This window comes from Microcebus murinus, chromosome 4, assembly GCF_040939455.1.
Source record: "Microcebus murinus isolate Inina chromosome 4, M.murinus_Inina_mat1.0, whole genome shotgun sequence".
NCBI classification, from domain to species: Eukaryota; Metazoa; Chordata; class Mammalia; order Primates; family Cheirogaleidae; genus Microcebus; species Microcebus murinus.
In genome coordinates, this window is record NC_134107.1 from 93,563,239 (window position 1) to 93,587,378 (window position 24,140).

The window sequence follows — 24,140 nt, forward strand, 5'->3', positions numbered from 1 at the left end:
GGACTACAGGCATGTGCCATCATACCTGGCTCATTTTTTTCTATATTTTTAGTTATCCAGCTAATTTCTTTCTATTTTTTAGTAGAGATGGGGTCTCGCTCTTTCTCAGGCTGGTCTCGAACTCTTGAGCTCAAACAATCCGTCCGCCTAGGATTACAGGTGTGAGCCACCATGTCCGGGCCCATAATAGGCATATTAGTTTATTGTCTAGGATATAAGCTGCATGCATTTTTTCCCCCTATTTGCCATTTATCTTTTGACTTTTCTTGTAGTTTAGGGGGGTATGTAAACTATTTTAAAAAATATCGTTCAATTTATCAGTCTGGATTTTATGTTAGTCTAGAAACAGAGAAAAGAGTCTTTTATTCTATATATTGCAAATGTGTTTTCATAGCTTTTGGGTTTTTTTTTTCCACTCTTTTAATAGTAACTTCTGATAAGCAGTTCCTATTTTTAGTATACTGAAACTAACCTGTGTTTCCTCTAGTGCTTTTGAAATTCAGTCTAAGAAAACATGTTCTACAATGAAGTCATGAAGATATTTTTCTATATTATGTTCAACAATCTAAGAATTGTTTGTTACTATGCTACTTAAACTATGGTCTGCGGACCTGTTTTTTGCTGGTCCATGATAAGTATAGAAATTGAGAATAAATGTTCAGAAACTTTTATTGGAATGCACCATTATCATGGTATGCAGGTGTTTGACTGGTGGACTCATCTCATTGATGTTTGGGTGTTGTCAGACTCACTTGGTGGGATGCAGGTGGCATAAGCTGCATACCAGTCGTATGCAGTATCCATGCATGGATCTTTGAAAGTTTAGTACATTAAACTTCCATGTGAGTTGTATTTAACTCATGCTAGTTTTGAGCCTGAGGCCTTGTCAAACATATGTAACACATGTTTCTTCACCCTGGAGCTGTGAGAACTATTTTTGCCTATATCTCATGTGCAGAAAACAATAAAAAATAACAAATTTTTCATTAAATTGGAAAGGATCATTTTGTTTTTGAAGTTTTAATTCTATTTTTATTATAAGACACTGTGGCTCCAAGGAAAAAATTTTTTTTCTAGTGTGGCAGTGTGTTAAATATTAAAAAGAAATTGACTCTTTACTGCAGATGGTGTAAGATGCACTCTTTATGAAGCTTTATGAAGCGCGGTGGCTCACACCTGTAATCCTAGCATACTGGGAGGCCAAGGCAGGAGGATCACTTGAGCTCAGTAGTTTGAGACCAGCCTGAGTAAGAGCGAGACCCCGTCTCCACTAAAAATAGAAAAATATGCCAGGCTTGATGGTGTGTGCCTGTAATCCCAGCTACTGAGGAGGCTGAGGCAGGAGGATCCCTTGAGCCCAAGAGTTTTGAGGTTGCTGTGAGCTAGGCTGACGCCACAGCACTCTATCCAGCCCAGGTGACAAAGCAAGACTCTGTCTCAAAAAAAAAAAAGAAGTTACATTGCTTTGCTTTTCTTTTTCACATTTAGGTCTATGATCTCCCTGAACTTTATTTTTTTTTTTTTTTGTGAATAGTATAATGTAGGGATCCAATTTTAATTTTTCCACATGGATGTCCTATTTTTTCAGATTATCTATTGGAAAGACTGTCTTTTTCACACTGTCTGCAATGCTTGCTTTGCCTTGAAGCAACTGTCCATATGTGCAGGACCTTTTTCTGTTCTCTTCATTCTGTTTCATTGGTCTTGGGTTTCTCTTTGCATCAGTGGCACGTTGTCATAATTCTATAGCTTTAAAATAAGTCTTGATTTTTGAAAAAGTATATCCTTCAAACTTCTTCATTTTCAGTGTCTTGATTATTTTGGCCCTTTGCCTTTTCTTAGAAATATTAGAATCATATTGCCAAAATACACACACACACACACACACACACACACACACACACACACACACACACACTCACTCCACACTCCACAAATAAAAAGATTAAATAGTCCTACAGACTTAGCACAATTCCAACCAAAATCTGACCAGATTTTGTGTGAGTGTGTCTTTAGAAATCTTATATATCTTTTGTTATAAAATTTGTCCTAACCATTGGGTTACTTGGGTATTTGCTTTTCATAGTTCACTGAGCTATATTTTAAAGTTTTGTGCACATTTCTAAGCATATTGTATGTATAGAGAAATATAATAGTAAATATTTAAGAAATACATTTACAATAGATCAAAAACTAGCAAATTTCTAGGATTAAATATAATGAAAGATATGCATGATCTAGATGTAGAGATACCATGCCATTTTAATTGTATTGTCTAATTATTTCTATTGTGAGGAAAGCTTTATTAATTTTTGTATGTCGAGCTTATGTTAGGCCACCTTCTAAATTTAAGTCTAGCTTCTTAGATTTTTTCTAAGAGAATGATCAAATAACCAGCAACAGTTTCTTCTGTTTCATTCTGACATGTACTGCCAGTTCCTTGCTGAATAGAAGCAATAGTAGGAATTCAAGTTTGGCTTCTGACGTTATTTGGAAATATCTGTTATGTTGCATTCAGTAAGTGATGTTTATTTTAGTTTTCTGGCTAAAAATTTTCTCAAGTTATGGGAGTTTTCTTCCATTTCCAGTTTGTTCCTAGTTTTCCCTTCAACCTCCAATGAATTTTTTTCTTTTTCTTTTTCTTTTTTATTTTTTTGGAGACAGGATCTCTCCCTGTGACCCTGACTAGAGTGGAGTGGCATCATCATAGCTCACTGCAACCTCAAACTTCCAGTCTCAAGCAATCCTCCTGCCTTAGCCTTCTGTGTAGCTGGGACTATAGGTATATACCACCACACCTGGCTAATTTTTCTATTTTTTATAGAGATGGGGTCTCACTCTTGCTTAAGCTGGTCTTAAACTCCAGGGCTCAAGTGATCCTCCTGCCTCAGCCTCCCAAAGTGCTAAGATTATAGGTGTGAGCCACTGTGCCCAGTCCCTACAAAATTTTTTGTTTTAAACCAGACATAGGAAAACTATGGCCTAGAGGCCAAATATAGTCTATCATGTTTAGGGCCTGTGATCTAAAAGTGGACTTTGCATTTTTAAAAAGTTGGAGGAAAATCAAAAGAATATTTCCTGACATATAAAACTTATGAAATTCAAATATCAGTTTATTTCCTAAATAAATTGTATTGAAACATAACCATACTCATTTGTTTACATGTTGTCTGAGGCTACTTTTGTACTATAATGGCAGAATTGAGCACTTGCAACAGACTGTATGGCCTGCAAAGCCTAAAATATTTACTGTCTAGCCCTTTACAGAAAAAGTTAGGTGACCCCTGTTTTAGAACACTATGATGATATATTTACTTTCTTTTACCCTACTAAAGTATCAGGTAGGATGCTTTCTGCCACAAGCAACAAAAATTGTGACCCAAACTTGCCTAAAAAATAAAAATATTCATTATTGTACATACACAACTTCCAGACATGGTATGATCATTCCTCATGTTTGATTCTCTTGGCTTTACATCCCATAGTAGTTGTCATTGTCCTTAAGTGTCCTTCCTGCTAACACAGACACTTTTAAATTTGATTCTCTTAGTTTCTAAAAATGAATAAAACTTACTTGAAAATGCATGTGGGATTATTTGCAGAGATCCATTCCTAGTGATTTTGTATAGTATTCATGATTTAGCAAATGTAGTTTAAGAACATATTAATTTGACTTCCAATCACATGATCAGGTGGGTGGACAGTATTGGTCCCATATGCAATAGTCATGTCCCAAGCATCAATGACACCCACATTGAGATCTTTGAAAATATCCTTCATGGTGAGATATTGAATGTAACCATGGAAGTCTCCAAACCTCTCTGTGTCTAAGTGCATCTCCCTGATGTTTTCTGTCTTAATGATCACTTTCGTAGTCGGGCTTCTTAGGAATAATCGTTCAATAGCCTTTCGGACACCGAGGGCCCTGCGAAGGAAGACGTCAATGGGGAAGGGTCTGAAGTGCTGGCCAAAGGAGATCACAATGGCTGTGTTTTTGTCACCTGGTAGCCGGTCAATTTCCCGAGGGATATAATCATCATCTATCACAGAGTAGAGCTGAAGAGTAACAAAAGGGTAGCTGTGTTTTTTCCATTGAATCTGAGTGTGTCTTTCTGCATCCAGAAGCACATGTTTCTTAAACACTCCGGTTTCATGAAGATCAAACAATTTTAGTGCTGGTAAAAAATAAATAGATCTTTTAACTAGAAGGTAATGATTATTAATATTTAAAAAAATAATATCCTATCATTTAAAATACCCACTTAGTTATCCACCTAGATTATTTCCAACTGGAGCATGCCTACCTTTTAGAGTAGATTACCAGTTGATATGTCAAATGTCAATCAAAATGTAAAATTCTCATTGGAATTTTTAAAGAGGAACAACATTTCTTATGAAACAGGGAATAAAATATATTTTAAATTAAAAGGCTCAAATTCAGAAAGGTAAGTGAAGTCAAAAACAGCTCAAAGGAGAGAATAGAAACCTCATTAAAAGTATCAGCCTGAATTTCTAAAATAATATAAAATAACTAGATACTTTTTACAACTTTGGGTAAGTAGTAGATCCACTGACGCAGTGTAGAGTCTCCCAGGAGGTAAATGAGTTTTCCTTTTAAACAGTCATTTATCTTAGTTGTGTTTAACTGAATCTGGTTGCAAAATGTTGTTATCCATCTTCCTTGTAAAGTATAGCCACCAGGGACAGGAGTCTTTATTCCAACTTGGCATTTCGCTGTCATCTTTTCACTCTCTGGTAACAGAGATACTTGTGGTAAGTGGTTTTATTGGCACAAGTTAAATATCTAGCCTTCTTTCTTGGTCTTGCCCTTTCTTGATCACTTTCTCCCTTCCTCTAAATCCCAATTCCTATTAACATTTTTATCCTTTCCTAGTACTTTTCTGTGATCATCAGCTTTGTTTTAGGTACTTCTACTCATTCCTTTGAGAGATTTTGAGTCATCTTGCCTCCTTGCTATTCATTTTATCCCACTTTGGGTCATTAGCTAAGTCTTGATGTTCTGTCCTTTCTTTGCCATCCCTACTGATTCTGTGCTGACTTGGGTGCTATCATTTTAACCTGAATGATATTAGTGATCTGCTAGTTGGTGTCCTTATATCAAATCACTTACCTTTGTTCCATGAATGAAGGAAAAATCTTAATTTTTCTGGGTTTAAAAATTGACTAAAATATAATGTGTACACATTTAAAAACCTTCAAACAGTATAAAATATCTAGTTTGACTTAATGTTTTCATTTTTTAAATAGGACTTTGCTAAAAGTAATATGCAGCGTCTAATACAGACCAATTTTCTGAGATGTTCCAGCAAGTTCCACTAGCATTAAGGCTCTGTTGGTACATAAGCTGCCTTCCCAGGTATCACAGTAGCTGTGCCCCAAATGTTTTACTGTGCCATTGCAAAGATCATCAGATTTTCCCCGTCCTGTTTCCTTGCCACTTTCTGTGCGCTACGCCATCCACTAAGCCAATGCTTCCTGTTTAGGTTCTGTCACGTCAGCACTTCTGTACTGATACCACATTCTGTATTAGATAGGAAACAAGTTTGTATGCTTTACAAAAGGCCAAAATAATAATGAATTAACAATAGAAATGTATTTCTTCTTTGTATAATAGACCTAGAGTGAGCAGGCCAGAGCTAATATGATATTGCCTGGTGCCAGGGACTCTTCATCCTCCTATCTTATTTTTCTGCCATTCTTTTTATTGTTATTATTACTTATAGAGACAGGGTCTCCCTTTGTTGCCCAGGCTAGAGTGCAGTGGTATAATCATAGCTCACTGCAGCCTCCAACTCTTGGGTTGAAGCTATCCTCCTACCTTAGCCTCCCAAGTAGCTGGGACTACAGGTGTGCACCACCATGCTCGGCTAATTTTTGTATTTTTTGTAGAGAAAGGGTTTTGCTGTGTTGCAAGTCTGATCTCAAACTCCTGACCTTAAGCGATCATCCCATCTTGGCCTCCCAAAGTGCTGGGATTACAGGCATGAGCCATGTGCCTGGCCTGCTCTGTGATTCTTAACATGTAGCTTCAGTCTCACATTATATCTATCATTCAGCTAGTAGGAAGAGGAGGATGAAAGTGAAGGGCCAGTTGTGTTGGTTTTAAAGGCATGACCTAGAAGTTTCCATATCCCTTCTATTCACACTCCTAGAAAAAATTTAGTCATGGCTACAACTAGCTTCAAGGAAAGGTGGCCAGAAGTCCAGCTAAAATAAGGGTTTCTATTACTAAAGAGGGAGGAGGGAATGGATATTGGGGGATCACCAGCAGTCTCTGCTTTACCCTACTTGTGTAGTTCCTTAAAGGCTTTTACAGCCTCTGGTTGCCTGTGTCCACAGGATTGTGCATCATTGCATGGTTGTACTGTATTTGTAACTTGTGGACAAAGTAGCAAAATGGTGCTGGTGGCAGAATTGGAAAATGCACCTGGAATAGCTCTTAAATCCTGGTGATTAAGCCTACTAAAGGGAGTTTTCATAGTCTTATAATGATGTTGTAATTTCAGTGAGACATGGTTGAGCTTCTGTGAGGCTTGACAGCATTATATCCTGGATGGTTAAATACCATGACTCTGGAAACTTGAGATCCATGGTTATTAAATATTCTACCTACAACTAATGGAAACGGAGCACACTGTATGGGGGAAGGACATGCTTAAAGCCCTGACTAGGGCAAAACAAACACATTGCACGTAACCAAAATGTTTGTACCCGTGTGATATCCTGATTTAAAAAATAAAATAAAATATTCTACCTCCTAATAATGTACTGGCATACCTTGGTGAGAAGATAGGCCCTTGAACTTATTATTGTAAACCACATCTTGTACAATCTTTAATGTGCCCTGATATGCATTTTGCCAGGTTTCAAAGTTAGTTCTTTGAAGGACTATTTCCAATATACAACAAATTCTCTTATGATTACCCTTACATACTTGTTTTACTTAATAATTTTAGAATAGGCTTGAGTATTTGAACATTATGTGGGTAATAATATTAGGATTCCATTAATTTTTGATTAGTTTGGAGATTGTGGTCGGCAGACTAATGGACCCTCAAAGATAGCCACATCCTAATTCCTCAAACCTGTAAATATGTTGCCTTCCTTGGCAAGAGGGACTCTCCAGATGTAATTAAGGGTACAGACTTTGAGATAGGGCAGTCTATCATGGATTATCTGGGTGGGCCCAATCTAATCTCAGTAGTTCTCAAAAGTGGAAGAGGGAGCCATAAGAGTGGGTCAAAGACGTGATATGAGAATTGGCCTACTGTTGTGGTTGTGAAGATGGAGGGTGAGGGCCATAAGGGATGCTGGAAGCCTAGAGAAGCTGGGAAAGGCAAAGGAACTTGTTCTCCCCTAGAGCCTCTTAAAATGTTTTAGCTCTTTGAACCAGATATTGGACTTTTGAACTACAGAACTATCAGATTATGCAATTTTGTTGTTTTAAGCTACTTTATTAAAGCAGCAATAAGAAAATGATTGAGACGACTGACATTCTTTCTCATATGAAGTCATCCCATCCAGAAAGTGTTTTTTCTTCTATTTATATACATTTTATCTTGTATCTCTTAGTAACATTTTAAGTTGCCTTTCTATAGATCATGCATTTTGTTAAATTGTGATTTAGCTTGTTAAAGCACAAAGTGGATCTTATCATTCTATTCCTCCATTGGTTTCTGTGGCTTTCAAAAGCTTCCTGACTAAACATGGAAATCCTCAGCGTGGCACTTGAGGACCTCCATGATCTAGTGTCTTCCTCTTTCTAGACTTATCCTTCGCTCCATTCCACCATATGCTTACCCGATTGGCCTTCTGAATAAGTCCATGATAATTTTGCTCATGACTAGAATTATCGGATAAAAAGAGTTATCAGGTAAAAAAAAAAATATAGGACACCATATTAAACTTGAATTACTTCTAATAAGGAATGATTTTTTAGTATAAGTATGTTTCCTACAATATTTGCCCTTATCTCATTGTATACAACAAACAAAGGCAATTAGAAGTTACTCAAATTTAACTGATTCTCTGCATTATTATTTCCTTAAGTCTGATAACACTACCCATGATCTTTATGGGATTTCCCTTTCTCATTCTCTTACTACAGATATCCTTCAGGACAAGGTCAAATACCAACTTTAACATAAGCCCTTTGCCTTTTTACTGTCTTCATGGAGTTGGTAGGTTGAATGTCTTTCAGACTGTGAGCTTACTGAGCATTTATTTTTCTCCATTTGCCTATAATGCCTCACATCTATTAGACCCTCAGCAAATGTTTGATGAATAAATGACTAAATAGTGGCAATAAATCATTATAAAGTGGAGTAGATCTCATAATGCATGCTATTGGTAAACTAAGATAGACTTTATAGGAAGGTATTTTAAAGCTAAGGTAGTATAAAAACTATTTCATAAGTAACGTAGCTTTGGGGTTGTCAATAAAACATTTAATAAGATGGAAACCACGTAAAATTGGTAAGTGCATCAAATAAAAGTTGGGAGGTTATACCAACAGAGAATTGGCAAAAACCAAAATGTTCCCACTCTGAAGCTATGGGTATCCATCAAAGACATTCGCACAGTGCCTCAGACCCTAGGGAGATGAACTCCCAAGTTTAAATATTAATGTAGGATATTCGTACATATTTCTCCTCTTGGATAAATCAAGATGAAATCTGTTATAAAGAGAGTTTGAAACAGTTTCCTTAAGTGAATTTCTCTCTTTAAAGTCCAACATGATTGGCACCATAGACACCTGCTAGGGTTTGCATTCCAGGAAAACCACAGTCGCTAGGGTTAATGCTGATAAGATTTCCTCTGCATAAGACACGTACCAAGCAGCACCTACCACGGGACAGAGAAGACTTACTGTTACATCGGGAGACATCAATGTGTTTTATGTCTGTCATCATTTCAACTCCCACTTTGGACCTTCAAAAAATAGGACAATAAATTAGCTATTGTCTGTACACATAACACAGGTAACATGAATTACCTGTTTATGAGTAAAGGATAATTTTAAGTTTTATATAACTGAAAGTTATTATTTTTGCAAATTTTAGATATATATTGAGCATTTTAAGTGAATTAAGATTTTCGAAGGCTTTCTGTCCTGCTGAGAGCACCTGAAATCAGCAGTTCTCCTCATCTGCCACATGCAGTCAATGTGTCCTGAAATTTTAGATTAAAAATGTTTTATAATTTGCAAGTTGTCTTCTCTCTGCTTCCACATCACCTATTGAAGTTTGTAGAATATTTTCTTGGAGTACTGTGAGTCTCTAATTGGCCAGCCTGTCTCAGTTTCATCCCACTTGAATTCTTCAACACAACTGCCAGAGTGTCCTTTCTAATTTCAACTGCAAGTGCAATACTGTTTAAAATCTTTAACCATTTCCCTGTCACTTATCTAAGGAGTCCAGGCTCCTTAATGTGGCATTTAGACTTCTTGTCATAGGGCCTCTGCTTCCCTCTTTATCCACATTTCCTGCTGTGGTTGCCTTCAGTTTTTCCCACAAACTTGCTTTCTGAAGATTGTACACTTTGTGAAGGAAGGAAATATGCATCTGCCTGGCCCACTGCTGTATTCTTAATATCTACCAAAGTGGCTGGCAGAAAGTAGTGTTCAGTCTGATGTATGAATAAATGTATACTGCATTTCTTTCCTCCAATTGATGAAAGACCACCTGCCTCTTCCTGCTTGAAAACTATGACCCTCCCTCTGATTCATTCTTTGTCTCAAACCGATGTGCATGTGTATGTAAGTGGAGGAAGGCAGAAAGGGGTTACATGGAGAATGGGGACCCAGGTGCCAGGCACAACAGGTATAAGTGGTACCTAATTCTCTACTATGGAAGTTTCTTCAGCTCCAATTGCGAGAAGGGAAAGAATTGGCATGTTTTCATCTTTACTGGGATTTAGGCTAAGTATGGTTGGTGGGTAGGAAGAGATTTGGTAAGCTGTACCATCAGAGGTAAGAGGAAAGGAACAGAAACCCAACTGTGCTTTTAATTACTCAGAAAGGACTCACAGATTATAGATTAAGAGCCCAAACTTGGATAACAAGGTAAGATTTTCCACTCTTATGTCCTCTTAGCATATTTTTTTTGAAAGCTTAAAAAAAAACTCTAAGCTTGACTTTGAAAACTGTTAAGAAAGGGATTGCTGAGGACCTAGCATTCTACTCTGTCATCAAGCTTAGGGAAAATAAAACTGCAGGGAGAATAATATGGATATTGACAGAATGGAAAGGAAGAAGGAAATAGACTGAGCCCCCAAGGCTTATGGAAAGTTACCAAATGAACAGAAGACTCTGAAACTGATAGGTGCCTTAGGGCTTAGCGTACAGTTGTGGGATTTGTGATGGCAGATAGTTACCCTTTGCAAATCCTCAGAGTGGCCTCTGAAGAGACCCTGATGGTTCATTCTAATCAATGAAGTGTTTTCAAGCTCGGTGGAGGACAGAGAAACCAGGAAATGAACATCTGTTTGTGAGTGGGGGAGAAAGACATGGTGTTATGCAGCCGTAATTGATAGAAGAAACATGCTTACACCCTGGTTTGTGGAGGCCTGTTCAACCAGGGGCTTCCAGGAATCACTAGGTTACAACTTGGGGAGCAGAAGGATTCCTCCACTCTGAGAAATATCTGATTTTGAACTCAATTGGCAATGACCAGTGGGCGTTGGCTTTTTAGAAAGATTTACTCAGACTGCAGTGTGGAGAATAGATTAGAGGGGAGGTGACTGCTGGGAGGGAGACCAGTTGGGAAGCTGTTATAGGTTATCCAGATGAGAGGCTGGTGGTCTGAACTTGGACAGTGGCACTGGGCATGGAGAGAAACGGATGCATGCAAAGGATATTTAAGAGGGAGAATCAACAGACTATGATACAGCAGGTGAAGGAGCATGGATGTTATCATACACTTATGAAGGAATCTTTTCTCAGTGAAACATCTATGAGCACGTAGCAGAATAGTTTTCCACAGAACATATTTTATAAAAACCTGTAGGTCTATAGTAGAAGACATGACTGAGTCTGACAGTACCAGTCACCTGGGAAAAGAACAGGCATGTGTATTACAGAGTTCCACCGTGTGCAGCCCTCTTCTATTGAACATTTCAGTGAAAATGCAAACCTTGGCATAGAGTCATGAACAGAAGGCCCCATGAAGACACCACATATCTGAGTAGAGGAGGCACCTGAGAGGGTCACTGTCAGTATTGAGATAGGTAGTGTAGCTTGACTTAGGAGCACCTCTCAGTGTATTGAAAATATACTTACCTGTGGAAAAGGCCTTTTTCCTGCATAGTAAGATAAGAAATTTTTTGATTCCTGGTGGTCATGTGGGTCAGGGCCTCACAGGGCAAGTGTTGAGGCTTCACACAGTAGAAGGCTTCTTCGTCTCTATCGTCCAGGTATTTACAGAGTTCAGCACTTGAATTGAGGGTCAGGCCACATTCAGTGAAGACATGGGAGGTCCCATTAACAAATTTACCTTTGAAAACAACTTTATCATAGCCTTGGTTCCTTGCCCTCCAGAGAGCCGACACCCCTTCGCTGGGGTGGATGAGCAGGAGAGACAGGAAGACTGGGCCCTCCCAGAAGAGAGTGAAGCTGACAAGGTAGGTGCCGTTGTTGAAGTCGGTCACCTTTCCTGCAGCACCTGCTTCCAGGGATGGGGAGGACATCCTGGCCCTCAAGAAATCTCCGCCATATTGCTTCTTGCGTCCCAAGTAGTCCTTGGCCTCCAGCAGGACATCCAGCTGGTCCCCCTTGCAGTAGGTGTGTCGAGGGTTGAGGACGGTGGCTGTGCTGTGTGCAGCACTGGTGGTGGTGTTCACGTGGGCGAAAGGTCTGGGTGGGATCTGCTGGTCTAGTTTCTCCACGATCGCCTTTATTCTCAGCTCAGTGTCTGTTGGTGGCTTTAACGGGCTCACTGGTGTTTTGGGGAATGGAGGAGACTTCGTGGAGGTGTTCCAGTGATAGAGGGAGATGGATAAATTTAGAGTAGACCAAAACTGAAATGACAAGAAATGTGACATACTATGAAATGAACCTCTTCCTGGTAAGTTTTACTTATTTTGAGTTTGAATATTTATTTATATATTATTATCAATATTATTTAAACTCTCTGATAATTTTGAATAAAATGTAAACATTTATGTTTTTACCTGAATATTTCAGAAAATGCCTGAAGAGTTGTAGATAAATATGTTATATCTAAAATATATAGCTCAGAGAATACTTGTGATGAGTAACAAATTGGTACCGTTGCATTTACTCTTCCTTTGCATATACACCTGACATCCAATAACTAATTTCTGTTACTTCTGCCCTGTAAATCTTTTTCCTCTGTGTAATAGTCTTTTCCTCCCCAACTGTCTAATAGTCCAAGCCACCATCATGTATGTCCTGGATGTAGCAGTCACCTCAAGGATGAAGGCTATCCTCAGACTTCATGAAGACAGTTCTGCTTTCTCCCCATTTACTTTCATCTTGTGTAGCTAAATCAGTCCTTCTAAAGCAAAACCATATTTGTGTCCCTGCTTACACCCCTTCCATGGCTTCTTATAACTCTTGGGGTGAAGTCTGTTCCTAACATGGCTTTACACTGTGGCCTATTTTTAACTATCCAGTTCTTGCCACTCTCTCCCTTGCACTCAGTGTTCTGATAAGACTATTTTACTTTTAGGAGCTGACCTTCCTTTCTTTCAGCTCTTGCTCTTTCCTAATGTTTTCTTTTCTTTTTGGACTGCTAGCCATCTCCACATTTCACCCCAAACCACCTCGACATTCTAAACTTCTATTTTAGAAATTGCTACAACCTTAGAAGTCGCATATAGTTTTAGCACTACCCAGTGTCTTATAGGAATTCAAATTTGGGGATTTCCAAACCTTGTTGATGGTCAGAAGCACCTGCCAAGCTTTTCTAGAAACATGGATTCTCAGGCCGTGATCCAGATCACCTGAGTCATAATCACTAACTGTATTGTCCAGGAGTATATTTTCCAAAAGCCTCACAGGCAACCCTGTGATCAGCTAGGTTTGAGAACACCCTTAAGCAACTTCAATGTACTACAAAAATAAAATAAACAAAAAACTTCCAAATTGATTTTATGAAGCAAATGTAATGTATTTTCCAAAACCTGATAAAGATTATACCAGAGAAAACTATAGAAACTATGAATATTGAGGCAGAATCTTAAAATATTAGCAAACACAATCCAAATGAACATTGGAAAAAATAATATTTCATGACCCAGAGAGTTTTTTACCAGGAATACAAATTTGGTTCAGTTTTTAATATAATTTATCATATTAGTACAGCTAATGAGAAAAATTGTATGATTATCTCTCTGTATGCACAAAAGGACTTTGACAATATTCGTACATATTCATGTTAAAAACACTCAACAAAAAAATGTATGGATCTTCTCTTCACATAAAATATTAATATATACTTTAGATGAGAGAAAGCAAGTTAGAGACACTGGACTTGAATGGAAAGTTAAAACAATCTTTATTTTCAGATGCAATGGTTATTTATCTGGAAAAACCTAAAATATCAGTGTAAAAATGACTATAAACAATAAAAGAATTTAGTAAGATAGTAGGTAATAAAATTAATGTATAAAAATCAATAACATTTGTGTATACAGACAAAAACCAGAGAGAATAAATGGATCTGATAATATAGTAGCTGATATATAGTAGCTGATATATAGTAGCGAAATCTGATATATAGTAGCAAAATGATAATAAAATACTGAATAAATTGAACATGAGTGTCCAAGAATTATATGAGAAAAAGTCACAAAACACTACTGAAGAAAACAAAATTGAACAAATGGAACAGAAACCATGTTCTTGGATTAAAAAAACCTTAACATCATAAAGAAGCTATTTAGTCTTCCAAGGTTAATTTATACATTTGATGAAATCACAATAAAAAATATCCCTGATATTTTCTGGACCAGACAGGTCAATTAGAAAGTTCACTTGAAAGGATAAATGAGAATGAATAGTTAGAAAATGTTTGGAGGATAAAAAAACAGGGTCCTGGGTATGGGTAGGATTAGCTCTACTAGATATTAAAACTTCCTTATAAAATCTATAATTAAAATAGTGTGGTATTGGCACATGAATAAAAAGACAGTGGAACAGAATTGAAAATCAGAAACAGACCTTATTATACATACAAATTTAGTATGCTATAGAGGCAGCAGCCAAAATCAGTGTGGATATTGGATGGAATTTTTAATAAGAGGATTAGGATAACTGGACAGCTATATGGAAAAAGCGAAATTAGATTGTCAGGCTGTTCAACAGCACAAATTCCAAGTGGATCAGATATTTATAGACAATGGAACTATACTAGTAAAAAATGTGGGTGAATTCCTATGTAACTTTAGAGTGGGAAAAACTTTTCTAACAATGACTTGACATCCATAAACAATAAGAGAAAGTAGATTACTAAAAAAAAAATAACTTTTGCATGGAAAAAGAAATCATAGACCAAAAGACCAAATGACAAACTGGGTTTACATGGCCAGGTAACATATGCACCTGGATTTAGTGACAAGGAAGTTGGTAGCTTTAACAAGGGCTGTTTTGGGAGTATTGGGAGGTGGAATTCTGATGGGAGTGGATGCAGGATGAGTGTGAAATAAGGAAGAGGAGGTCGCTGGTGTCCACTGTCCCTCTGAGAAGCTGGAAAGAGAAGGAAGAAGACAGCAGGGTTGGAGGTGGGGAGAAGGGGCTGATTGCTGATGGACTGGGCCTGGCTTGATGCAGGTCACACGGGGGTGGGAGGCTTCAGATCACACTGGAGAAAATTGTTCCTACCTTTGTGGAGTTTTGAGAAATAATTATCCAGGTAACTACTAAAAAAGATATTATCAACAGCACCATTTTCTGAAGCATCATATTTGAAGACATGATGAGTGTTCTAGGAGAGATGGTACAAGAGAGGAATTGTGTGAGAAGTGAATCTCTCTATACTCAGTTTTATTTTTAATCTGTAATTTGCCACCAAGATTTTGTTTCTCTTTTGTGAACAATTCTCTTCTTTCCCTCCCCTCACCAACAACCCATACTCCCAACCCCTTTGCCCACCTTTTGGCTACTCCTGTCCAAGTTCTAGCTGGGATTGTTGCTTCCTCCTTTTAGGAGCCTGAAATGGAAGTCTGATGCACTCTGCGTTTTCTCAGTTATGACACATCACAATTACAATGAGAAACAGAACAATTACTCTACCAGCATGTCTATTGGGGGAATACTTGGGGTAGCTGATAGGACCACGAGAATATGCTCATGTTGTGAAACATAGTTTGTAAAATGCCCTTAAAGAAAGTTGGTCCTATTAACTGGGCAGGGAGATGGGGTGGGTGGCTTTTGTTTTGCTGAGCACCAAGTGTGAAATTTGGAAGTAGAAACTCCTTCAGGACTGAACTGCTCTGCATAACAAGGAAGAGAGGATCCAACAAGGCTAGGTACTGCATGAGGAAAGGGAAAGAAAAGGTGATAGAAAGAGGTGTGTGTGGGGGGGGAAGAGAGAGGCTCCTCCCCACCATGTTCATGTTATTATATTAATAATATGGGCTTGGAGAACAGAAATAAAATTACATGCTTTGGCTTATTTTGGGGTACAAAACGTAAAGCCTCTTCTCTCTGTCCTTTACCAAATCCTCATTGAAGTCTAGATTGCATGAAAAGCTTTTGTTTAAGTGGATTCATTTGGCAGAATCCAAAAATTGTCTGTATTTTTAATCTGGTTGGTGCAGAGCAAAAAGATAACTTCACTTGCAGAGTAGAAGCTAGAGAACAAAGAGTAAATTTAGAGCTGATTAACCTTTTGAGAGTCCAAGATCAAAGTATTTTAAACAAGATGTAGTACACAGTCAAAACTCATATTAAATCACTATCTTCTGATTGAACTTTGACTTCCCAGTTACTGAAGCATGGTATGGGGGAACTTGGGGAGGTGTTGAGTTCTGGGTCAAGACTGGTATTGGGACAAAATGAATGAGTGCAAGAGAGAGGACAAGGGCTCTAATCTGTGCCACACACTATATTGCAATAGTTTGTTTACTTTCTGAAGGCTAAAAGACTTGTCACTCACTGAACAATTAGAATAGTGTCTATGTGAGAGTTACATACAAGTACCTAGCACTGTGCCCAACAAGCACGATATTTGTTGAATACTTTCAAAACAGAATCCTGATTTCAGAACAACTTCAACTTCTATCCACTGAAATTTCATATTTTCTAAGTGTACAAAATAGCATGTTCAATAGGGCAAAAAGTCAGAGTTAGGGGGCCACTCTGACTACCTGTCCCCCTAATGACCCTAGTTTTCTGACCTGAAAGTGAATTTTGTGAAGTCTGAGTTACAATGTCTGATCCGATTCATTTTTCCTTACTTAATGAAGTAGCGTGTATAGATAAGTTTCAACAACATTGAAAAGAAAATTATGATTATCACTGTACTTTTATGAATCTTAGACTCTCAACCTCCTTTTCATAAATCTTTAAGATTATTCTGTAAAATATTGAGTACTTACCAAATATGCATCAGGTACCATAGAATGTACTGGAAATAAAGAGAAACAACAAAATGAATTAAATAAACATTTTGGAGGATGAGAATACAGCAGTAGAAATACGAAATTCTTTTTTATTTTATTTCAGCATATAAGGGGGGTACAAACATTAAGGTTACATACATTGCTCTTGCCCTCCCCCCTTGAGTCAGAGCTTCAGGTGTGTCCATCCCCCAGACGGTGTGCATCACACTCACTATGTATGTAAATACCCATCTCCTCCTCCCCCCTTCCACCTCCCACCTGCCAGACACCCGATAAATGTTTTTTTTTAACCTTTTAGTTACATTTTATATCTTTACCTCTCCCTAGCAAGAGTTAGAGGTATGCCCTTTCCCCTCCACAATGTTCACTACATCCCTCAGATATGGTACTACCCCCCCCAACTTCTGAATCCTTGGTGAACACCACCCACTTTGAGCACCATAGTGTTAATCAGTCAGTACCAATTGGATGGTGAGTACATGTGGAGCCCATTACTCTGATCTTGTGTCATCTCACTCTGGATAATGGGCTTAAGCTCAATGCAGGATAATATAAGCGGTGCTAACTGTCGTTTCTTAGAATTGAGTAATATTCCATTGTAAGCATATACCAAATTATAATAATCCACTCATTAATTGACAGACATTTGGGTTGTTTCCATGTCCTTGCAATAGTGAATTGTGCTACCATAAACATTCGGGTGCAGATGTCTTTATAATAGAATGTCTTATGCTCTTTTGGGTAAATGCCTAATAATGCTATTGCTGGGTTGAATGGTATTTCTGGTATTTCTACTTTTAGCTCTTTGAGATGTCTCCAAATTCTTTTCTACAAAGGTTGCACTAATTTGCAGTCCCACCAGCAGTGTAAGAGTGTTCCTGTCTCTCCACATCCTTGCCAGCATTTGTTGTTTTGGGATTTCTTTATACAGGCCAATCTCACTGGGGTTAGATGATATCTCATTGTGGTTTTGATTTGCATTTCTCTAATGATTAGTGATGTTGAGCATTTTTTTTATATGTTTGCTGGCCATTATTCTGTCGTCTTTAGAAAAGTTTCTGTTCATTTCCATTGCCCACTTCTTGATGTGGTTGTTTGATTTTTTTTGTTAATTCTTTTGCGCTCTAGATAGATTCTTGTTATCAGACCTTTATTGGAAGTGTAGAGAGCAAATATTTTCTCCCACTCTGTAGGTTGTCTATTTGCTCTAATGATAGTGTCCTTGGCTGTGCGGAAGCTTTTTAATTTCAAGTCCCATTTGTCTATTTTCGTTGCTGTGGTGATTGCTTTGGGAGTCTTCTTCAAAAATTATTTGTCTAGAGCAATGTCTGAGAGGGTTTTCCCCACCTCATCTTCTAGGATTCTTAAGGTTTCATGCCTTAGGTTTAAATCTGTTATCCATCTTGAGTGGATTTTTGTGAGAGGTGAGAGGTAGGGATCCTGATGAATTCTTCTGCATGTAGCTATCCAGTTTTCCCAGCACCATTTATTGAAGAGAGATTCTTTTCCCCATTGTATATTTTTATCTGCTTTATCAAAGATTAGGTTATTGTATACAGATGGTTTCATCTCTGGAATCTCAGTCCTATTCCAAATATCAATGCTTCTGTTCTTGTGCCAGTACTAGGCTAATTTAACTATTATTGCTTTATAGTACAGCTTGAAGTCAAGAAGACTGATGCCTCCCAGTGTGTTCTTTTTGCTTAAGATTGCTTCGGCTATACGACATTTTTTCTGGTTCCATACAAAGTGAAGAATTATATTTTTTACATCTGTAAAGAATGATGGTGGTAATTTGATGGGGATTGCATTAATTCTGTAGGTGACTTTAGGTAATATTGGCATTTTAACGATATTGATTCTACCAATTCATGAACAAGGTAGATTTTCACATCTGTTTACAGCTTTTACAATTTCTTTTTTTAATGTTATGTAGCTCCCTTTGTGTAAGTTTTTTGTTAAATATATTCTTAGATATTTAATTTTCTTTGGGGCTACAGTAAAAGGTATTGCATTTTTTATTTGAGTTTTGACTTGGCAGTTCTTGGCATATATGAATGCCTCTGATTTGTGTATATTGATTTTATAACCTGAGACTTTACTGATTTCATTTTATCAAGTCTAGGAGTCTCTTGGACAAATCCATGGGGTTTTCTAGGTATAATATCATATCATTGGCAAAGAGTGAGAGTTTGATCTCATCTGCACCCACTTGGATGCCCTCTCTAGCCTGAATGCCATAGCTAGGACTTTGAGCACTATGTTGAATAGAAGAGGAGATAGTGGGCATCCTTGTCTAGTTCCAGTTAGAAGTGGGAATGGTTTCAGTTTTTCACCATTCAGTATGATATTTGCCATGGGTTTGTCATAAATGGACTTGATAATTTTAAGGTATGAGCGACCTATGCCTATTTTGTTAAGAGTTTTTATCATAAAAGTGTGTTGGACTTTGTCAAATGCTTTTTCTGCATCTATTGAGACAATCATATGGTCTTTGTTCTTGTTTTTATTTATGAGGCAGATTGCATTTATAGACGTGTGTATGTTGAACCAGACTTGCATCCTTGGAATAGAGCCCACCTGCTCATGGTGAATTAATTTTTTTATGTGCTGCTGAATTCTGTTTGCTAAAATTTTGTTGAGGATTTTTGCATCTATATTCATGAGGGATATTGGTCTGTAATTTTCTTTTTTTTTGTTGCGTCTTTTCCTGGATTTGGTATCAAGGTGATATTGGCTTCGTAGAATGAGTTAGGAAGAATACCATCCTTCTCAATGTTGTGAAATAATTTCTGTAGTATAGGTATGAGTTCACTGTTTTATGTTTGGTAAAACTCTGAAGTGTAGCCATCCGGTCCGGGACTTTTCTGTTTGGGGAGGTTGTTATTTGCTGTTCTAATTTCTGTGCTTGATATTGGTCTATTCAGGAATTCTGTTATCTCCTGGATGAACTTAGGGAGGTTGTATGAATCCAGGAATATGTCCATTTCTTCCTGGTTATTTAGTTTTTGGACATATGGTTTTTTATAGTAGTCAAACACAATGTTTTGTATTTCTGTGGTGTCTGTTGTGACCTCTTCTTTTTCATTTCTTATTAAGTTTATTAGAGTCCTTTCCCTTTGAGTTCTTGTCAGTTTAGCAAGAGGGCTATCATTTTTATTTATGTTTTCGAAAAACCAGCTTCTGGTTTTGTTGATCTTCCGTATAATTCTCTTGTTCTCCATTTCATTTAGTTCTGCTTTGATATTAGTTATTTCTTTTCTTCTACCAGGATCGGAATCGGTTTGCTCTTCTTTTTCCAATTCCTTGAGTCTATTCATTAGGTTGTCAGTATTAGATCTTTCTGTTTTTTGGATGTGAGCATTTATTGCTATTAGTTTTCCTCTCGGGTATGCTTTTGCTGTATCCCACATGTTTTTTTAACGTGTGTCTCTGTTATCATTTTGTTTGAAAAAACTTTTCATTTCCCTTTGAATTTTCTCCTTGACCCAATAATTCTTCAATAATAGTTTGTTTAGTTCCCATGACTTTGTGAAGTGTTGAGTGTCTCTATAGGAATTGAACTCTAGTTTTATACCACTATGGTCAGATAAGACACATGGTATAATTTCTATTTTCTTGAATTTTTTGAGATCTGATTTGCATCCTAGTATGGTGATCAATTTTGGAGAAGGATCCATGGGCAGCTGAGAAGAATGTAAATTCAACTTTATTTGGGTGGAATGTTCTGTAGAAATCTGTTAGACCTTTTTGATAAAGAGCTTTGTTTGAGCCCATTATTTCTTTGCTTATTTTCTGTTTGGAGGATCTATCTAGTTCATTCAGTGGAGTGTTGAAGTCCCCTGCTACTATGGCAGTATTGTTTAACATGATATTTAGATCATACAAGGTTTGCTTTATGTAATTGGGTGCTCCTGCATTGGGTGCATAAATATTAAGAATTGTTAAATCTTCTTGTTGGATCTTCCCTTTCACCATTATTATGTGGCCATCTTTATCCCTTTTTACTTTTGCTATTTTAAAGCTTATGTTATCTGAAAATAGTATAGCTACCCCTGCTTTCTTTTGACTTCTGTTTGCATGGATGACAGTTTTCCATCCCTTGACCTTCAGCCAGAAGGCATCTTTGTGGGTTAGATGTGTTTCCTGTAGACAGCAGAAACTAGGCCTATGAATTTTTATCCACTTTGCCAGTCTATGCCTCTTCAGAGGACAGTTTAAACCATTTACATTTATTGAGAGGATTGAAATTGGAGGAAGATTTCCATTTATATTGTTGGGTGAAGTCCTGTTGCTTTGACTTGCTCCTTGAGCCATCATGCAGTTCAAGTTCTAGCCTTTAATTCTTTGAAGATTTTACTTTGAGGAGTGTCTATTGCTTTCTTCAGTGTGGAAGGCTGATCTGAGAACTTCCTGTAGGGCTGCTTTGCAAATTTCTTCAGTGATTGCTTGTCTGAGAAGGACTTTATTTCTTCCTCATAGATGAAACTTAGTTTTGCCAGATAAAGAATTCTAGGTTGGGCTTTATTCTGTTTTAGAAGATTAAGGATAGGCATCCAATCCCTCCTGGCTTGTAAGGTTTCAGATGAGAAGTCTGCTGCTGTTAGTGTGATAGGCTTTCCTTTATAGGTTATTTGCTGCTTTCATCTCGCTGCATGGAGGATTGTTTCTTTCACGTTTACTTTGGTCAGCCTAATAACCACGTGATGAAGTGATTGCCTTTTCACGTTGAGTCTCCCAGGAGTTCTGTGTGCTTCTTGTCTTTGGATATCAAAATTTCTATCCAGGCCCAGCATATTTTCCTCCAGTATTCCGTGAAATAAGTTTTCCAGCTTTTGTGAATGTTCCTATTTCTCTTCTGGAATCCCGATCAATCTGAGATTTGGCTTTTTAATATAGTCACACACTTCTTGTGAACTTTGGTAATGTCTCTTGTTTCTGTGTTCCCTTTCTTCCTCTGATTTGTTTAGTGCATAGGCATAATCTTCAGGCTCTGAGATTCTTTCCTCTGCATGGTCCATCTTGTTCTTGATGCTTTTCACTGTATTATGGAATTCCTTGATTGTTTTCTTCATTCCCAGAATTTCTGTTTGGTTTTTCTGAATAATTTCAATTTCTTTGGAGAATTTTTCATTCATTTCCTGAATTGTTCTTGTGGTTTCTCTATGTTGGAATTCCATTTTCTCTTCAATTCCATTGAGCTTTCTAACAATCCATATTTGGGATTTTTCCTCCATTAGTTTAATCATATGTAAGTTGGTGTCAGTTGATGGAGATTGAGTATTTTCTTTTGGAGGTGACCTTTCTCTCTGCTCCATGTTTCCTGTGATCTTTTGCTGGTTCTTTCTCATCTGGGTGCTTTATCAAGGACTGGAGGTGCAGGGACTAGATTATGACTAAATTCTGGGATTCCAGAGGGATGATCCTTTGCAGATCTGGGGATATGTGCTTGGTCCTGTAATGTCTTAGAGGAGTTTGAGCCTGTTGGATTTTCTTTGACCTATTGTCTTCACCATCTTTTAATAGTGATCAGTGAGTTTGGATCACTTGCTTAGATTCCCAGGAGTTGTATCACTCTTGTGTGCGTGACTCCCCTAACAATTACTAGTATGAAGTGGGAGGCACTGTGATGAGCTGTGAGGCTACTCTCTTTTTTTATTGCTTGTGGTTTGTGTGTGGGGGTCAGTTATCAAGATATTACAATACCTTTGTAATGAGCTCTAAACCCCTAAATGTAGTAAACAGGAATCTCAGTCTTTGCAGAGTGTCGTGCCACTACCAGGGGATCCTTGAGCCCTGTTACCTATTTAGATGGGGTGAGATAAGCAATAGGTATCAGTAAGCCTACGAGAGTATGCTTCAGAGGTTGTTTGATCTGTAGCTAGGGGAGAGCTGCTAAAAAGTTATTCAGAGATCTTTTGCCACCTATGTGGGGCAGCTCCTGGTGAAAGGTGTCTTGTGCAATTGCTAGGGATTCCGGTTGAGATTTTCCTTCCCAGAACACAAGCCTGTAATTTTTCTACTGCCTAGATACCAAGGGCAAGCCCTTGTATTCTGCTTTTATCAGATGATCCAAACCAACTCACTATAGTAGGGCATCAACTCTCATTACCCCACCCCTCCAAAGATGGGGTTTATCTAGTTGGTATGAAGGAAAAGCCTCAGGGCTGTTGAAGAGGCCCTGCCCAGGGCTGCTGAGGGACACAGAGCAGAGCCTGGCTGCCTGGGTGCTCTGCTCCTGCATAGGAGGGGTCAGGCCCTTCCCTATGAAATACCAGTGGCCTGGTTGCAGACACGGACTCTCTGCAACCCAGGAGGGTCTTAGCCCTAAAAGCAGACTCCCTCAGCACTCCACACTTCCAAGACTGGGGGCTGATCCTTTGGTTGGAGGCCCTGTCTACCAAATTGCATCCAAGAGATGGCTACAGTCTCAGCTTGGATAGCAGTCTAGAGAAGCTGTTACTAAACCCTTTCAGGGGAGGGATCTGGCCCTTTGAGGAAAAACGGGCCAGCAGCGGATAATAAGCAAGAGGAGGTAGCAGTCCAGCCTCCGGTTTCAGCTTGAAAAATGGCTTGTTTCACAATGCCACCCAGGGGTGGAGTCTGTAGCTTTGGAGGGAAGCACTCAGCTCAAAACACAAGAAAATGTGGGTGTTCCTGTTGTCCCAGGTCACAGGTGGAAAATCAGTCTCCTTCCCATCTCCGCCCTCCTAGGGTGGGGTCTGTTCTTTAGGCGCAAAACACAGGTGGCTGGGTGGAATGGGGGGACCGCCTGACCTCACCAGGAGGCACCGCCTGGAAAGCAATCTCTCTCCCTCTTCCACCCCCTCACAGGTGGAGCTTGAGCCACTAAAGTCATTGGGAGGCACCGCCAAGGAGCGGATACTCTCCCTTTTCCACCCCTCACAGGCAGAGCTTGAGCTTCCGGAGACTATCAGGAGGCTCCTCCAAGGAGCGAATGCTCTCCCTTTTCTGCCCCGTCACCGGCAGAGCTTGGACCACCGGAGTCCACTGGGAGGCTCCTCCAAGGAGCGAACGCTCTCCCTTTTCCACCCTGTCACCGGCGGAGCTTGGACCACTGGAGCCCACTGGGAGGCTCCGCCAAGGAAAAAACACTCTCATTTTTCTGCCCGTCACCGGCAGAGGTTGAGCGGCAGGAGCCCACTGGGAGGCTCCGCCAAGGAGCGAACGCTCTCCCTTTTCCACCCCGTCACCGGCGGAGCTTGGACCACCGGAGTCCACTGGGAGGCTCCGCCAAGGAGCGAACGCTCTCCCTTTTCCACCCCGTCACCGGCGGAGCTTGGACCACCGGAGTCCACTGGGAGGCTCCGCCAAGGAGCGAACGCTCTCCCTTTTCCACCCCGTCACCGGCGGAGCTTGGACCACCGGAGTCCACTGGGAGGCTCCGCCAAGGAGCGAACGCTCTCCCTTTTCCACCCCGTCACCGGCGGAGCTTGGACCACCGGAGTCCACTGGGAGGCTCCGCCAAGGAGCGAACGCTCTCCCTTTTCCACCCCGTCACCGGCGGAGCTTGG

General features: G+C 39.0%; 1 protein-coding gene across 1 annotated transcript; it reads right to left on the reverse strand.

Moving 5' to 3' along the window:
- Positions 1-2,751: 2,751 nt before the first annotated feature.
- On the reverse strand, positions 2,752-14,958 carry LOC105862038 (NXPE family member 1). Its single transcript, XM_076002529.1, has 5 exons — positions 14,864-14,958; positions 11,300-12,036; positions 8,891-8,952; positions 4,540-4,752; positions 2,752-4,175 (listed from the first exon to the last, which is right to left on the reverse strand). The coding sequence occupies exons 1-5, from the start codon at positions 14,954-14,956 to the stop codon at positions 3,640-3,642; spliced, it is 1,641 nt and encodes a 546-aa protein (XP_075858644.1). The 5' UTR covers positions 14,957-14,958; the 3' UTR covers positions 2,752-3,639.
- Positions 14,959-24,140: the final 9,182 nt, after the last annotated feature.

Bases quoted from the DNA above. Each gene is read 5' to 3' on its own strand.
- LOC105862038 (XM_076002529.1), bottom strand. From the start codon at position 14,956: ATGTCTTCAAATATGATGCTTCAGAAAATGGTGCTGTTGATAATATCT. The intron at 8,953-11,299 runs GTAAGTATATTT...TATTTTTTGAAG, and splicing joins GAAAAAGGCCTTTTCCACAG to GTCCAAAGTGGGAGTTGAAA. The intron at 4,176-4,539 runs GTATCTAGTTAT...ATTTTTTACCAG, and splicing joins CTTACCCAAAGTTGTAAAAA to CACTAAAATTGTTTGATCTT.